The sequence below is a fragment of the Onychostruthus taczanowskii genome, unplaced genomic scaffold (assembly GCF_017590055.1).
Source record: "Onychostruthus taczanowskii isolate IOZ18803 unplaced genomic scaffold, ASM1759005v1 scaffold43, whole genome shotgun sequence".
NCBI lineage: Eukaryota > Metazoa > Chordata > Aves > Passeriformes > Passeridae > Onychostruthus > Onychostruthus taczanowskii.
Window position 1 is genome coordinate 1,782,763 of NW_024501792.1, and position 17,537 is coordinate 1,800,299.

General features: G+C 43.7%; 1 protein-coding gene across 1 annotated transcript in view; it reads right to left on the reverse strand.

The window, feature by feature from the left end:
• The window catches only part of LOC121340766, a 40,491-nt gene extending 23,165 nt beyond the window's left edge, over positions 1-17,326 (reverse strand). The window contains exons 1-13 of the mRNA XM_041413734.1: positions 17,080-17,326; positions 15,038-15,159; positions 14,480-14,528; positions 14,174-14,220; positions 13,632-14,034; positions 13,302-13,511; positions 12,551-12,791; positions 9,520-9,625; positions 9,127-9,273; positions 8,869-8,929; positions 8,592-8,758; positions 8,398-8,508; positions 7,959-8,070 (exon numbers count right to left, since the gene is read on the reverse strand). Coding sequence (XP_041269668.1) covers positions 7,959-8,070; positions 8,398-8,508; positions 8,592-8,758; positions 8,869-8,929; positions 9,127-9,273; positions 9,520-9,625; positions 12,551-12,791; positions 13,302-13,511; positions 13,632-14,034; positions 14,174-14,220; positions 14,480-14,528; positions 15,038-15,159; positions 17,080-17,326 — 2,023 coding nt within the window. The remainder of the gene's footprint in view (positions 1-7,958; positions 8,071-8,397; positions 8,509-8,591; positions 8,759-8,868; positions 8,930-9,126; positions 9,274-9,519; positions 9,626-12,550; positions 12,792-13,301; positions 13,512-13,631; positions 14,035-14,173; positions 14,221-14,479; positions 14,529-15,037; positions 15,160-17,079) is intronic.
• Between the last annotated feature and the right edge of the window lie 211 nt (positions 17,327-17,537).

A 17,537-nucleotide genomic window follows, 5' to 3' on the forward strand; every position in this document is an offset into this window, starting at 1 on the left:
TCTGCTCCTTTGGATCTCACCCAGCTGCTGGGAATATTCCTCAGCGAGTCCAGAGGTTCTGATGCTGGAATTTCTTATATTATTATTATTATTATTATTATTATTATTATTATTATTATTATTATTATTATTATTATTATTATTATTATTATTATTATTATTATTATTATTATTATTATTATTATTATTATTATTATTATTATTATTATTATTATTATTATTATTATTATTATTATTATTATTATTATTATTATTATTATTATTATTATTATTATTATTATTATTATTATTATTATTATTAATATCACCATTATCATTATTATTATTTTTTATTTCTATTTTTATTTCTATTTTTATTTTTATTATTATATTTTAGTTATCAATTTAATTTTTCTTTTTAAATTATTTTTTATTTTATTTAATTTTTAAAAAATATTTTGTTTTTATTTTATTGTATTTTTATTATAAAATAAAATTTATAAAATAATATATATTAAAAATATATATTATATTAATATATTAATATATATTATATTAAAAATTAAAATATATAAAATTATAAAAATAGTTATTTTCTTTTTATTTTAAAATTACTTTTGTTAGTTAGTTACTTAGTTAGTTAATTAGTCACTTAGTCAGTTACTTAGTTAGTTACTTAGTCAGTTAGTCAGTTAGTTACTTAGTCAGTTAGTTAGTTACTTACTTAGTCAGTTAGTTACTTAGTTAGTTACTTACTTAGTTACTTACTTACTGCTCTCCTTAGTTATGTTTTTTATCCACTGAAGGCGAGGTCGGGCCAACCTCCCTGCCTGCGTCTGGCAGAGTTCACCTTTTGGAAACGCAATGTGGAAATGACCCCAGATCTTCCCTGAGGGCTTGAGTTCCACAGGCAGAGAATCCCGGAGGAATTAGCAGCTCTCCTCCACCGGGGAAGGGTCTCGGAGTCATTTATCAGCTCTTGGCCATGGGGCCAGAACAAAGAAATAAATAAAAATTTAAAAATGAATTTTAAAAAAAGAAATAAAATAAATATTTATAAGGGAATAAGTGCCTTGTGATAAAATGGGAGTCCCAGGCCGGTGGTTTCTGTGATGAGCACATTCAGGATTTCCCTTTTCCCCAGAACTGCTCCCCAGCTGCCAGGCTGGCATTTTCCTGGCAGGGCTGGGCATTTTACAGCCCCATAAAATGAATCAGCCCCAGGAATTAATGCCTGAGTCACCCTCCCGGGCTTGGCTGATTTATTAATCACCTACCTTGGCTTTTCAGTCTGGAAAAGGGGCAGGAAAAAAGAGGGGAATGCTGAAAAATTCAGATTTTCTGCTGGGTTTTCAAAGGAATAGGGGAAATGAGCAGCCATTGGTTAAATGGCATCTAAATTCAGTGTATTACTGAGCACAGGAATGTCAAGCAGCCCCTGAAAAAAAGCAAAGCAAAAGCAGTTCTGGAACTTGGGAAATCATCCCTGATGCACACACAGAGATCTTAAACTCATATAATTTGTTATTTTAGTTTGGAATTCTATTGCTTTTCCCTTTGCTGAATTAATCAGTGGTGTTTTCAGCCTCTTTTACACAAGATTCATGTTATTTTTAGCTGGGTTTTAGCTATTTTTAGCTACTTTTAAGTTATTTTTTAGCTAATTTCAGCCATTTTTAGCTATTTTTATCTATTTTTCTTCCGCTTTGAAATTATTTATTTTAATTCCATGGCATCAGGTACTGATTTATCAGTGAGACCCATGGCTAGCAAGTCAGATTAGCCAAATTTTCGTCCTGTTTCTCTGCAAAATTTCATAGGAGCTTCCCAGCAAAAGGAGCCACAGAAGTGGAATATGTTGACTGCAATTAATGATTAATTGGAGCATTTCAGGCACCTGCCCTCAGAGCACTCCCAGGTGGCACAGAAAGATAACTGCCATATTTCAAGAATTAAGTTTTTCAATGTCAAAATAATGGTGAATGCTTTTTACATTCTAGTCCACTGAAAGTGGAATAAAAATGCCTTTTTTTACCACATAAACATGCTCAGGAGCACTGCTATTGCACAGAAAACACAGAGGCAGAGTGAGAGAAAGGTTATATTTAACTTATATTTAATTTATACTCAAAACAGAGGCCGTAAGATTTTTAAAAGCACATAAGGCACAATAAGAAATTTCCATATTTTTAATCTTTTAATCACTTCAGTCCAACTCTGTTTTCCTTCCCAAGCAATCCCTCTCTCTTCTCTCTCACACTTGGAGAAAAATGCAGTGGCTTTTACCAAGCTGTTATCTTTTCCCACTCTCCAGGTATCTCGGGGCAGGTTTTGGCTCTGCCGCAGGAGATTTTTATTTGCACAGCCCTCGGTTCACAACCACGTGAGGAGGAGCTGTATAAACGCTGAAATCTTTTTTTTTAGACTTCTGGGGAAAGGCTGGGCACGACTTTTTGGGACAAAGCCAAGGCACCTGGGGTGGCTTTTGCAGGAATTGCCCACAATGAACTCCCAGAGGACTCAGGGCCCCGAAAAGCGCGGCTCATCTTGAGCCCCCCACAAAAACCCAAAGACACCCTGGGGTCATTTTCACCTCCAGAGCAACAACCACATCAATCTGGGCTGTGAAAGTGGCACATTCTCCTTTGATTTTCCTTATTTCCCTCTTTCCTTGGTTTTTTTCCCCTGCTTTTTATTGCTCTTCTTTATTCTTTCTGGGAATCACGACCACAGTGTTGGTTTTTTGGGGGAATCAGAAGGGCACAGGACTTCTGGCACTTGGGGCTGGATTTCTGTGTTACAAAACCAAAAAACAACCCTGTTGTTCTGAGATAATCCTGAAAAGCCAGCTGAGTCACAATTTAAATTTAAACAAATGAGGATGGAGGCCAAAGAGAGCCCAGAATTTATCCAGATCCCACTGAGAACACACTGGAAGTGACTGGAAGTGGTTTATTTTCACTCAGGCTTTCTAGTTGTGTTTTTACAAGAGGAATGTTTCATAGATAGATAGATAGATAGATTAAAATATTAAAAAAAATTAGAAAAATAAAATAAAATATAAAGATATTTTAAAATATAGTTTATGTTATACATTATATAGTAATGATATACATTATATGTTATTATTATATAATATGTAGTATATATTATGTATGTAGATTATATAGTATTACTTATTGTTATTCACTATTTATTACTTATTATTTATTATTATGCATATGTATATGTATATGTATATGTATGTATTTATATTTTTATATTTATATTTATATTTATATTTATATTTATATTTATATATTTATATTTAATATCATTATAAAAATAATTTATATATAGAGTTATTTTGTATTTATATTTGTATTTATATTTATATTTTATTTATATTTATATTTAAAGATAAAAAAATAAATTTCATCTCTGCTTCTAGGGGAGGAGGTGATACGGGGGGTTAAACCCCAAAGTTTATTTACCCAGTGAGGGAATGCAGCTGAGGTTTTTGGGTTTAAACAGACAGGAGGAAATAAATAAAATAAATAAATAATATATAATAAATATGCCACCAGGATAGATTTTCCCAGCGCTGAGCTCTGCAAAGAGCAGCCTGGCCCTGAGCTCGAAGAACTGCTCGGTTCTGCAGAAGTTTATCAGCCTCGAGGATCGCGGCAGGGACGAGTGAGTAACGTTATATTTATATTTATATATTTATTTATATTTATATTTATATTTATATTTATATTTAATATAATTATTAAAATAATTTATATTTAGAGTTATTTTGTATTTATATTTGTATTTATATTTATATTTTATTTATATTTATATTTAAAGATAAAAAAATAAATTTCATCTCTGCTTCTAGGGGAGGAGGTGATACGGGGGGTTAAACCCCAAAGTTTATTTACCCAGTGAGGGAATGCAGCTGAGGTTTTTGGGTTTAAACAGACAGGAGGAAATAAATAAAATAAATAAATAATATATAATAAATATGCCACCAGGATAGATTTTCCCAGCGCTGAGCTCTGCAAAGAGCAGCCTGGCCCTGAGCTCGAAGAACTGCTCGGTTCTGCAGAAGTTTATCAGCCTCGAGGATCGCGGCAGGGACGAGTGAGTAACGATTCCGCGGAAAGGTCGCAGCCCTGGGAGCGCGCCTGGGCTGGGACGGAACCCTGCCCGGCTCCCTGAGGCCCAGCTGACCCCGGGGTGTTAAAAGTCTCTTTTCCCCAGCCCCAGGACGGCAGAAGGAGTTGGGATTCCTTGGCTCTGCTTTCCCAGGGTGTTTATTTTCTCTTTGCTGACGCATTTTTCTCCCCGACCCGCTGAGCTCTGTCGGGTTCGTGGCACGCTGGCCACCATGGGGTGGTGCCAACATTTCCTGCTAAAAACTGCCTGTACTTTATTTACAATAACTTTCCAATTCCTATCACAGCCTGTCCCTGAACCAATCCAACAGTGCCAGCACCACACAGAAGATGGAGGACGAGGAGAAGCAGGAGGAAGGAACACCCAAATCCCTCCATCTTTTCTCCTGAACCCTGTCAGCACCCAGGACATCCCCCTGACGGTCCTGGATGATCCAAACCCCAGCCAGGGGGCTTTGAAGCCCTGCCAGGGGGTCAGAGACCTTGGAATGTAGCCAAAGCCCCCTGTGGCTTTGAGTTTGACCCACGGAACAAGTTACCACCTTTGCATGAAGAATTAAAAGTCACGGAAATTTAGACAGAGTAGCAGTAGCAATCACAGGGTGAAGGGAAAACTTTTGGAGCACTGTACAGGGGGGTTTTGGACTTTGTACAGGGGGTTTGGAATTCTGTAGATGGGGTCAGGGGCTCCAGGATGGAGGGATTTGGGCGTGCCCTGTCCTTCTTCTTTCTTCTCCCTGGCATCCATGTTCAGGATGGTGTTGGCACTCACAGATTGGTTTGGAATTCTGTAGATGGGGTCAGGGGCTCCAGGATGGAGGGATTTGGGCGTGCCCTGTCCTTCTTCTTTCTTCTCCCTGGCATCCATGTTCAGGATGGTGGTGGCACTCACAGATTGGTTTGGAATTCCGTACATGGGGTCAGGGGTTCCAGGATGGAGGGATTTAGGTGTGCCCTGTCCTTCTTCTTTCTTCTCCCTGGCATCCGTGTTCAGGATGATGTTGGCACTCACAGACTGGTTTGGAGTATTTCCTGCACCAGCTCCCCTCCCCACAGCTGCAGCACTCCCCGCGCTCCTCAGCTCAGGATTTTGGGCTCTGGGAGGTGCAAAAATAACCTTGAGCAAAATCCAGCAGCCCTGGGGAAGCCTTTGGTGCAGTAACGGTGGCTGTGCAGCAATTCAGGGTTTCAGGGGCAGTTTTTGGAGGCTGAGAACCAAAGAGGGGTTGGGTTTCTGCTGTGGGTGAGGTCCCAGGGGTGGGGAGCAGCGGGATCCCTCCAAACCCTTCTGCCAGGAATTTGGGTCCTGCTTCCCTTTGGAATGACAGGAACTGGGAAATATTGGAATTACTGGTGGCAGAGGGGGATGCTGGAGGATTTCTGCCATCCTAAAAACCAAAACAACAAAACCTTCCCACGCTTCCCAGCTCTGCTTAATTTGCCTTTTCCATGTTGTCCCTTCTGTTGTGAGCTTAGTATAAATAGAAAAGTACAAAAAACCCCAAGTTACTGCATGAAATAAATGTATTTATTGACAGGAAGGAGCAGTGAAACAATGTAAAGCGATTAACAATGCAATTAATGGATAACTGTAGTAGAATATACTGTAGAAGCAAGTTCATCTCTGAGTATAGTGGATAAATGATACCTATAGGAATATTTTAATACTCCTGTCCTTTCACCTGAATGGTTCCCATGACTAAAAGATTAATGTTGGATTATTAAATGAGAGTTTTCTATGCTTTTTTTAAGAAATCCTGAGAGAAAATTCAGTTTTCTTTCCCTTCAGATGTTTATTTCTGCTCTTCTCTTTGTTCAGCACTCTGCTTCATCCTCGTGATGTGGGATTTCTTGCTTGGTTTACAATGAAAATAAAGAGCTGGATCTGACCCTTCAATCCCACAAATGGAAGCTGAGCTAACCCAGAAGTTCTTAATTGACCTCAAATGAATAAAAAGATCAGTGAGAACAGATGGGAGTTAAAATGCAAACAGAAAGAAGGATGGGCAGTGATGGGGGGGACAGAGAGAAATATTCAGAGAGGAAAAATGTCCATAAAACCTGGGACAAAAAGGGAAAAAGAAAAGACCAAAGATCACTGAAACATGAGGGAAAGCTTGGAAGGAGGTGGATGAGTTATGCAACTCCTCATGAGAATAATATATAATATATGGATATTTTTTAATAAAATACTGAAAGATTATGATTATACTGCCTCACTCAGGCTAGAGAAAATACCAAAGAGAACTCTTTACTTGTTCAGGGCATCAGAAGCACAGGAAATGACCCAAATCCCATTGGAATTCACTTCAACACTGCCACTTCTCCGAGTTAATTCACCTTGTGCAACGTAGCTCTTGGAGCTTAACACTTAAGGAAACCCCATCACACAAAAAATAACCTTTTTTGTTTTTTTTTCACAAGAAACAAATGCAAAGGGTTCATTTAAAACATTCCCCAAAGATGCTGAGTACTTAACACTGGATCCTGCAGTGGTTTCAGGTGGAAATCTCCCATTTTCCTCCACAGGAGACACCTGAGGGGCTGCTGGATCAGTTTGGTTTTTTTTTTTGTTTTAGTTTCTGTAAAAGTAGAATTGCTCCCTATGTAGCAACCAGGGAAGTTTCATAGAAACCAGCAAACTCGCAACCAGAAGTTAAAATTAAATGAGAGTAAGTCTGGGAAGAAATAATTAAAAATAAAAATGATCTAGTTTGCAGTGATTCTACTGAATAACTTGGTTTTCTGGCAGTACAGGATCATTTCAGCTCCTCGTTATGCTCCCAACTTTTTAAAAAAATGATCCTCCAAAAGCTGCTGTTATAGATTTCAATTTTATAAAGGTAAAATCTTCTGTTAGATGTGTTAGAAAGGAGCTGACTCGAAACACTTTGTCCCAGACTTCACCTACAATCCACTATGGGTGAAAAGTTCTGATTGCATCAATAAAAAGATTGATTTTTGTTGAAGAAACATGCTCAGCACGATGTTACACTTTGGAAGGACTTCACCTCGAGGCTGCCTTAAAGTGTGACCACTCCAGCCTTGGCCAAATTCAGAGCCAGACTGCAGGAAATATGAAATATTTTTAATATTTAGGCTCTGAAATCCCAGAGCTTGTGTTTAAAATGACTGAGATTTTCAGTCTATCTGAACATTGAATTTGGAGTGTAGAGACTAATTTAAGGCTGAAACCCCCAAGACTTGGCCCTGGATGGTTAAAATCTTTTTCTTGGGCTAAAAACACCTGCCTGAAAAATCATCAGAGCTTCAGACTGACCTCAGACCTGAGCAGAGAATCACAAATCTGTGAGAAAATAAAGATCTAATTCTTCCTGGAGCACCTAACACTGAATTCCTGGTGCAGCCTGCACTGAGGATTTCCCTCATTTACCAGTTTGCTCCTTAATTCTGGGTCCAGGTGAGATCTTTCCAGCAGTCAGTTCAAGATATAATACAAAATATTCTGTATTTTGGTGTTTGTTATTCTCCTGCAGCAGGTGGGTGAGAGCTCTCAGCATTTCCCTGGAAGGCAACAAAGCAGCAAATCTCAATCCCAGGCTAAATCAGGAATTCATTCCCACATTTTCTGGCTGGCTTTGGGTGAGGAAGGAGGTTTGCAAGGAAAATGATGAAATCCAGAGACTGGGACGAGGTGCTGAGCACCTTTTCCATCAGCCCCACGCTGTAGGAAGTTTGAACTCGATGGTTTTGGGTTTTTTTCCACCCCAAATTCCGTGGGATGGCAGAGCAGGGACGGGATTGAGCCACCCCATCCCAGCTGCTGAGTCACACAAACCCCCAGCTGCCTGAACTCTACTTCCTACCCCAAAATACCTTTGAGAAGGACATCAAGGAGGTCTGGGGATGACAAGGAGCAAAGTCCAGGCAAGTTATCTGCAGCTGGGGGAGCGGGGATTCCTCGGGGAGCATCCAGCAGGCTGCAGCTCTGGACAGGGGAAGAGACCAGAACAGTCAGTTTCCAGTTGAACTGGGCTAAAATTATTTTTTTTTTTTCTCTGCTGGGTTCTGGGAGAACCTCAGTGACTTGAAATGGGGCTTTAAATCTGTATTTCTAACTGAAATCTTGTTATGTTGTTACATTTATTACACGTACTCTGGTAGGAACTCTTATCTGGCCAAGGCAAAAAAGACCCTGGAAAAGAGAGAAGAGCTGTAACTTTTTTTTTTTTTTTTTTTTTTTTTTGGTTTTAAGCACTGACTATTTGCTTAATCTTGGAATTAGACACTGCCTGTGTAAATGAGCCATAGTTACCTCCTGAGGAACATCCTGTGCCCGGGGTTTTTGGGTCTGAAGCAAACACATGAGCTCTGTGTTCTCCTCCAGCTTCAGGCAGGGGGTGGAGGCTGGACACGAATGCAGAACCTGCAGATGACAGCAAATCCCGAGGTTGCACAAGGACAGGAACACTTAAGCCGGGTTAGAGACCTGCTGGGCTTGGTCCTCACCTGCAGCTGGGGCTGTGCTCCCATCTGGAGCAGGCAGAGGATTCCCTCCAGGATTTGGGCTCTCCGCAGCCCCAGCAGCCTCCCCGTGCCGCTGTCCCCGGCAGCGCCCTGGGATTGTGCCACCAGCACGGTGTGGGCCAGAGCAGCACGGTGCAGGGGGGTCAGACCTGCGTGGGACACAGGGAAAGTCACAGCCAGGCCCTGACCCCCCTTCCCGGAGCGAATCTGTGTTTGGAGATTTGGGATCCGAGCCCCGTGCTTGGGCTGTGCCTCTTACCGCAGCGGTCAGGCACATCCACCTCCACGCACACCCCGTTGCTCTTGCAGCTTTTCAGGACCTGACATTAAGGACATCCAGGTGAATCCTGACGTTTGGCAGTGCCAAAAACACCCTTCCCTCCCCCAAACCCCTCTGTAACCACATCAGAGCAGACAGAGTGCTCCCGTATGGAACGCCCCGGGTTATTTCACACACCAGCACGTGCCCGAGCTGCTTTTACCCCACTTTGGCCCCACAAAAAAACCCCCAATTTACCTCCAGAACTCTCAGATAGCCGTTCTCTGCACACAGGTGGAGGGGAGTTTTCCCAGAGCTGTCCTGCTCGTTGACGTTGGCCCCCAGGGAGATCAGGTCACTCACCATCAGGTGCTGGTTCTTTTCTGCAGCAAGATGTAAAGCAGTCTGAGAAGGGAAGAAGGGCACAGAGTTGCAGTGAAAGGCAAAAAATAGCTTAAAAACAACAAGATTTTTTAGATACTGAAGTGGGGAGTTGGGATTTCGGGGCTCTGCTCCCATCATTCCCTCCCCATTCCCATTTTCCCTTCTTTTCCAGGACAGCAGAAGGATGCTTGCTGCCTGGCTGGGGTTTGACAGAGGGTTGCAGGTGATAAAAAATGACTTTTTTCCCGTGGAAGATCAGCCTCCTACCCTTTCCTCTGCATCCTTCTCGTCGATCTTGTTGAGGGATGCAAATCTCTGGGCCAGGGCAAAAGTCAGAGCCCTCCTTCCCTGGGCAACAGCCTTGTGCAGCAGCCTGGAAGAGAACTCAGTTGGGAGCCATCAGGAGGGAAAGGAGGGGTAAAAACACCCCAAAGGAAGGGGTAAAATCATCCCAAAGTAGGGGGTAAAAAAACCCCAAAGAAAGGGTAAAAGCACCCCAATGGAAGGGTTAAAAAAACTCAAAGGAGGGGGTAAAAAATCCCCAAAGGAATGGTAAAATCACCCCAAAAGAGGGGTTAAAAATACCCCAAAGGAAGGGGTAAAAACACCCCAAAGGAAGGGGTAAAAAACCCCAAAAGAGGGGTTAAAAATACCCCAAAGAAGGGGTAAAAATACCCCAAAGGAGGGCTAAAAACACCCCAAAGGAGGGGGTAAAAACACCCCAAAGGAAGGGGTAAAATCACCCCAAAGGAAGGGGTAAAAAAACCTCAAAAGAGGGGTTAAAAATACCCCAAAGGAGGAGTTAAAAATACCCCAAAGGAAGGGGTTAAAACACCCCAAAGGAAGGGTTAAAAACACCCCAAAGGAGGGGTTAAAAATACCCCAAAGGAAGGGGTAAAAACACCCCAAAGGAAGGGGTAAAAACACCCCAAAGGAAGGGGTAAAAACACCCCAAAGGAAGGGGTAAAAACACCTCAAAGGAGGGGGTTAAAACACCCCAAAGGAAGGGGTAAAAAACCCCAAAAGAGGGGTTAAAAATACCCCAAAGAAGGGGTTAAAACACCCCAAAGGAAGGGGTTAAAACACCCCAAAGGAAGGGTTAAAAACACCCCAAAGGAGGGGTTAAAAATACCCCAAAGGAAGGGGTAAAAACACCCCAAAGGAAGGGGTAAAAACACCCCAAAGGAAGGGGTAAAAACACCCCAAAGGAAGGGGTAAAAACACCTCAAAGGAGGGGGTTAAAACACCCCAAAGGAAGGGGTAAAAAACCCCAAAAGAGGGGTTAAAAATACCCCAAAGAAGGGGTTAAAACACCCCAAAGGAAGGGGTTAAAACACCCCAAAGGAAGGGTTAAAAACACCCCAAAGGAGGGGTTAAAAATACCCCAAAGGAAGGGGTAAAAACACCCCAAAGGAAGGGGTAAAAACACCCCAAAGGAAGGGGTAAAAACACCCCAAAGGAAGGGGTAAAAACACCTCAAAGGAGGGGGTTAAAACACCCCAAAGGAAGGGGTTAAAACACCCCAAAGGAACAGGGAGAGTGCATTTTAAAAGATATCATATAAAAAGATATAAAGAAAGATATCATATAGTAATAAGAGAAAGATAAAATATATAATAATATTATATATATAATATATTATATATAATATAGTAATTGTAGTAATATATAATAAAGATATAATATTAAAAGATATAATATAAAAGATATAAAAGGTATAACAGGTTAAAACACCCCAAAGGAACAGGGAGAGTTCATTTTAATCATAATATACTAATGCAGGAAAAATACCCCAAAGGAGGGCTAAAAACACCCCAAAGGAGGGGGTAAAAACACCCCAAAGGAAGGGGTAAAAACACCTCAAAGGAGGGGGTTAAAACACCCCAAAGGAAGGGGTAAAAAACCTCAAAAGAGGGGTTAAAAATACCCCAAAGAAGGGGTTAAAACACCCCAAAGGAACAGGGAGAGTTCATTTTAATCATAATATACTAATGCAGGAAAAGGCTGAAATCTTGGGATATTCAAGGGTTAATTGCTCTCTGTAGTAACAATGCAGTTGCTTGGTTGGTCTGGTTTTGGGTTTTTTTTAATGGATTTTTGACCCTATTTTTCACCATTCAGTAGAACTCAGAATGATTTTATTTAGCTTGCACTCCTGCCTTTGAGTGTTGAGTGTAGAATCTTTATAAAAGTGAGTTTAGGAGTGAGGAAATTTTTGCTTGTGAGCTTGGTTGGTCTGGTTTTGGGTTTTTTTTAATGGATTTTTGACCCTATTTTTCACCATTCAGTAGAACTCAGAATGATTTTATTTAGCTTGCACTCCTGCCTTTGAGCATTCTTTTGAGTGTAGAATCTTTATAAAAGTGAGTTTAGCAGTGAGGAAATTTTTGCTTGTGATTTAACATGGGAGTAGAAATCCCTTAATTTCTTAATTGTGATCAATTTCATTCATGCATGAGAAATTTTTGTGTATCATTTAAAAAATGGCAGGAAATACATCAATAGTTGGCTTACTTGTTCTTTACTGAGTCACACAACCGCTGAAAAGTGAAGTTTGATTTTATTCTTGCACTGGGAATCAGAATTCTGATTGGAACATGGCTCTTTAGGGACGAGGCCAGTGCTGTGCTTGGTTTTCCCTGTGTGGGGTTATCAATATTTTAAATTTGGGACAGGAATTTCTCTCTTTCTCCCCAAGACAGTTCATAAATCATGCCATGCTTTCTGTCAATCTGATTTGATTCCAGCTATCCCAATCTACCTAAACTGCACAGATAATTAGATAATTTAATTTTTTTCTTATAAATAACTATTTTCTCCACAAGCCCCCCTGGTTTTTACTGGGAGCAGGAAAATCTTTGTTTTCCTTTCATCTTCAGCCACTCCCAGTACTTTGGGACTCTGTGCTCTAGTTTGGGATTTTGGCTATTCCTCTCATCCATTTTTATTAGCAGTTCATAATACAAATAATTACCCTGACAGTGTCTGCAGCATGGAAAAAAAAATGTCTTTTTTGCATATTTTTATTTTTCCCCCAGTACTTGTTTTGCTTGATTTTAATTTTCTTGTAAATCCCTACACATACCTTCATCCTTAAATTAACACCCCAAATTTCTTCTGATATCAGCTTTAGCTCAGGAATATGGAATATTTCTATTTTTAATATCTGCCTACAATTCTGTGTGTTGATTCAGTTTGAGCTTCCCCTCGAGCAGAGAGGCTTTAGATCAGAGGTCAGAGCAAGGTGATGTCCCCAGGGACCAAAATCAATGTATTTAGACAGAAAAAAATCAAGGACCTGTTGCCATTTTCATCAGGAGCCAGCAGTTTTTCCTCTGGGATGTTCCTCAGCAGATTTTCCTCCCTGTGCAGCTGGAACTGGAAGAAGGAGAGGGCAGAGAGGTCCTGCCTGGAGAAGGAATTTGGGGTCAGCCTCAAATGTCCCCCCACATCTGCAGAGCCCCTGGGAGCTTCCAGCAGCATCTCTGCCAAGCTGGGGGGTGCAGGCAAGTCCTGGGGTGCAGAATTCCTTGGGAAGCCTTCCTGGGGTGCAGAATTCCTTGGGAAACCTTCCTGGGGTGCAGAATTCCTCAGAAAACCTTCCTGGGGTGCAGAATTCCTCAGAAAACATTCCTGGGGTGCAGAATTCCTTGGGAAACATTCCTGGGGTGGAGAATTCCTCGGGAAACATTCCTGAGGTGGAGAATTCCTCAGGAAACCTTCCTGGGGTGCAGAATTCCTCGGGAAATATTCCTGGGGTGCAGAATTCCTCTGGGAACATTCCTGGGATGGAGAGTTCCTTGAGAAACCTTCCTGGGATAGAGAATTCCTCAGGAGACATCCCTGGGGGGCAGAATTCCTCAGGAAACCTTCCTGTGATGGAGAGTTCCTCGGGAAACCTTCCTGGGATGGAGAATTTATCAGGAAACATTTCTGGGATGGAGAATTCCTCCGGAAGCCTTCCTGAGATGGAGAATTCCTCAGGAAACCATCCTGGGGTTGAGAATCCCTCAGGAAACATTCCTGGGGTTGAGAATCGCTCGGGAAACCTTCCTGTGATGGAGAGTTCCTCGGGAAACCTTCCTGGGATGGAGAATTCCTCAGGAAACCATCCTGGGGTTGAGAATCCCTCAGGAAACCGTCCTGTGATGGAGAGTTCCTCGGGAAACCTTCCTGGGATGGAGAATTCCTCGGGAAACCATCCCGGGATGGAGAATTCCTCAGGAAGCCTTCCTGGGATGGAGAATTCCTCCGGAAGCCTTCCTGGGATGGAAAATTCCTCAGGAAGCCATCCTGGGATGGAGAATCCCTCAGGAAACCTTTGTGGGGTGGAGAATTCCTCAGGAGATCTCCCTGGGCTGGAGAATTCCTCGGGAAACATCCCTGGCAGCTGGGGAGATCACCCTGCACCCACCAGCTGCTCCCTTTCTCGCCCATCCCGGGGAACATTCCGGGCGAGCCGCGCCTCTGGACGCTTTCCCGCTGGCCGTGGAGGGCAGGCTGTGGCTGTCCCCGCGGGACTGGGGGGAAATGTCCCCCACAGGGCTGGGGGTGATGCTCTGCCAGGCCCAGCTGCCTCCCCTGCAGGCCCCCATCCTTGCTCCCCACGCTTTCCCAGCGGCAGCTCCGCGGCTCCCTGGAGAATCCCTGCCAAAACCCGCCTGGCGCGGGATGCCGAGGCTCCTCCCGGAGCTGGCTCTGGTTCAGATCCTCCTGCAGCACCTCCACCAGGATGTCGAGGTCCTCCAAGCCTCTGGGGCTTTGCCCGGCGCTCTGCTTGCTCTGGAACAGCAACAGAAGCCGGGCAGGGAGGAAGAAAGGGGAGGGAAGCAGACATGAAGTGTCCTGTTCTCCCTGGGTGATAGAACAGGAATTCTGCCCCGGGAGCCTGGCACAGCGGGGCTCAAGGTGTTCTGCATACCTGTCTAAGCTGTTTCTCTGTATAAGGGTGAGATCTCCTCTTCTCTGCTGGAAGCAAAAGGGAAGAAAAGGTTCGGAGCTGAGGGAGAGGCGCACACAGAGCAGAGATTCCCATCAGCCCTGCCCCAAAAAAGAGCCAGGAGAGGCAGGCAGGGTGGTGATGCACAGCTGGCCGGCCTCCTGGCATGGGAGGGACCCAGCAGGGAGCACTGGCCACGGCACAGGGGTGCCCTGGCTCTTTGGGTACCTCACACTGATGATCCTCCTAGGAAAGGAGGCTCTGCTACCAAGCGAGGCGTTTCCAAACCTGTTTTTCCTGAGGATCCTTTGGCTACCATCTTCACCGATGAGGCTTCCTGAGGAGACAAAAGCAGCCAGCTTCAATGCGAGATGCTCGCACAGGGAGGAGAAGGTGAAACTGTGGCAGATTTTGTAACAGGAACAGAGTGCAGCTGCCTCCTGGGCTGTGGAGGGGCTGCAGGTGCAGGGATTTCCACGAGTGGATAATTCATGGCAGCTTTATAAAGATTTTTACACCAGCCTGGGAGTTTATCAGCTCCTCGGGCTGTTTTTTGCAGGTTCTGGAGCAATATTTTTACTGGTTTTTGGGCCATCTTTGCCCTGATTGAATGATGTGCAGCACCCATGGCACGGATGGGTTCCTGCTGTCACTGCCTTGGAACCGCCCCCAGCCCAGCCCTCATTCTGCTTGAAATTTGAAATTTATCCTCCACTTTGACAAGCATTGACTGGGTGGCTGGAAGAGGCAACAGCTGCAGGTGTGCCCCCTCCAGAACCCTCAGTGGGGTGCAGCTGTGAGCCCCAGGATGCTGCAGGAGCTTTCCCAGCCCCGGGGATTCCTCACCTTGCCGGGAGCTGGGTCCAAGCCTTTGGAAATTCGGATTTTCCTCAGCAATTCCCGCACGGGCATCTTCACTCTCACACCCATGTAGCGCTTCTGAGGGGGATCAGAGCTAAGTTCAGAGTCTGGAAAAGTCACAACATGGTGCTGAAAGTAACACAATTGTCTGAGCTGCTGGGGAAGGGTGGGAGGATGAGGTCAGCCTGGGGAACGGGCTCTGATTCCCGCGTTCATCATCACTGGTGGGAAATTTCCACATCTCCCTGCCTGCTCCTTGGCTCTGCTCAGTAATTCCTTTCATGAATTCCTGCCCAGTTTTCCTGCATGCCACAGAGCGTGGATTTGCTTCTGGGGAACGTGTCAGCAGTGTTTAGGTCTCTGCCCCTCTCAGGCTCTGATTTTCCTGTGTTGTGGTAAACCTGCCTTTGCACCTTCCCGTCCTGTGGTTGGTGAAATTGTTATCAGTGCAACAACAAGGAGCAGAATTTGTTCAAAATTAAGATAGGGATGCTCTGTCCAGTGGCTTTCCCCCGTGGCTCTCAGTGTGCTTGGAAGTTTTTGTGTGCTTCAAAGCGAAACAATGATTTTCTGCACTGAAATGGAACAGTTATTTGAGAATATACCTCGTTGTCCAAACAGGCTCTCTCTCTGTCAAAACAAGCTGCTCTGTGATTGTTTGTGTTAGGTCTCCTTGCATCTGGTGCCTGCATCCCCAAACTTGAAAGACTTGCCCAGATTAGGAGCTTAAATCCATTGGCTTTTGAAATACCTTTTATGTAACTCTGGCATTCACGTCCTTGCCTTGTGTGTCCCCCTGCCTGGAATAACCTTTATCTAAAATGCATTCAGTAACAAACACTGCCGTTAAAAATTACAGATTTCATGCATCACATCAGGGCTTTCCCAACGAAACACACCATGGAGAAAGCCCCAGCTCCAAGGGAAGCAGAGTGTGGGATCCTGAGAGCAAGGAGGAGATTTCTGCTCCCACTGCAGGAGGAACAAAACCAGCTCTAGTGATCAAACACAACTCAGGATGAAACAACACAACAGCCTGAAATGAAAGAGGCGCATTGGGCCAGCATCTCCTGGTGCTGTTAAATAAACCAGGAGGGGCCTGAACCAACATTCCTGACCAAAACCTGCGTGTGGGATCGGCGGAGCCCAGCAGATGGGAACGGTGCAGCTCCCGGGATGGCTGAGAGGAGCAGTCCTGGCAGGGGAACCAGCCCCACAAGATGTGGTTTCTTGTTGCGTGATTTTGTTTCCTTTCCCCGCTCCAGGCAACGAGAGCTGACACCCCTCCAGCAGGAGGGAGGCGATCCCGAGCAGCAAATGGTGCCTTTGCAATGGAGATGGGGCTCTTGCTTCCTGCTGAGATTTCTGGCACTTCTCAGTGTTTAGCCTAGCACTGAATAATCAAAACGCTGAGACCTCGAAAAGCAGAGTTTGTGTCTCAGACTGTTCTAGAAATGATTCTTTTTTTCATATATTGGTGTTTTGACAATGAATTATTTAATGTTTCAAGAGTATTTTAAAGGTTTCTTTGAAAAGCTTTATTTATTCTATTTTTTTAAAAGCTTTTTTTTTTATTTTATTTTTTTATTTTCTTTTAAAAGCCAGTAAGATTGCTAATCTGTTGTTATCTGGGAAGAGTTCCCAGTGACAGATCAGATATTTCCTAGGAACTGAAGGGCTCTGCAAAGGCAGTGATTCACCAGACACACTTCGCTGTGACTTTGAAATGTTAATAACTCAGAAGGTCACATCTATCACCCTGCTCTTAGCTCAGAACCAAACTTGCAATTCAGAACGCAAATGAGCAGCAAAGCGCCGGAGATGGGCAGAAAAGATGGAATATTGGGCATCCTTTGGAAACCAGGGCAATTTCTGACCTCAGCAGCAGAACACAACAAAATCCAGCCCAGCCTGGAATGTGCTGAACTCCTCTGGGATTGTCCAGCTCAGAGCCCCGGGTCACTGGGCTGCACCAGCTGGTGCAAGAAGCACCAAGTAGGAAATGGGAATAAAGATTTTTCTCTTACCAGCAGGAGCAGGCATCCCTGGAGGGTTGCATGGAGGAGGAGGAGGGTGGTAGATCTTGGGACTTGCCACGTTCAGCTCAGTTAATCCAGAGTCTGGCAGAGATGGGCTCTGCTGGAAGCAGCTCTTGGGGCTGGCAGTTTCTCCAGGCAGCGGGGATCCCTGGCCTGGGCTGTAGCCACAGATTTCACTTTCACTCATGTTTTGGTTGACAAGCAGCTCAGGACTCATGCAGACTGTTTGCAACATCTCCTCTGTGTTTGTGTGTGTGTGCAGGAAAAGATGAAAGAGAAGAGGGGAGGACAAAACCCTGCTCGGTTGTGTTAAAAAAAAAAAAAAAAAATTAAAAATCAATCCAGTATCACATGGAGTCCATGGCAATGTAATTAATCCTCCAATGTAATTAGGTGAGTCCAGCTTCCCTCTTGTCTTTGGAGCAGCAAGTTCCAGCAGGGGAAGG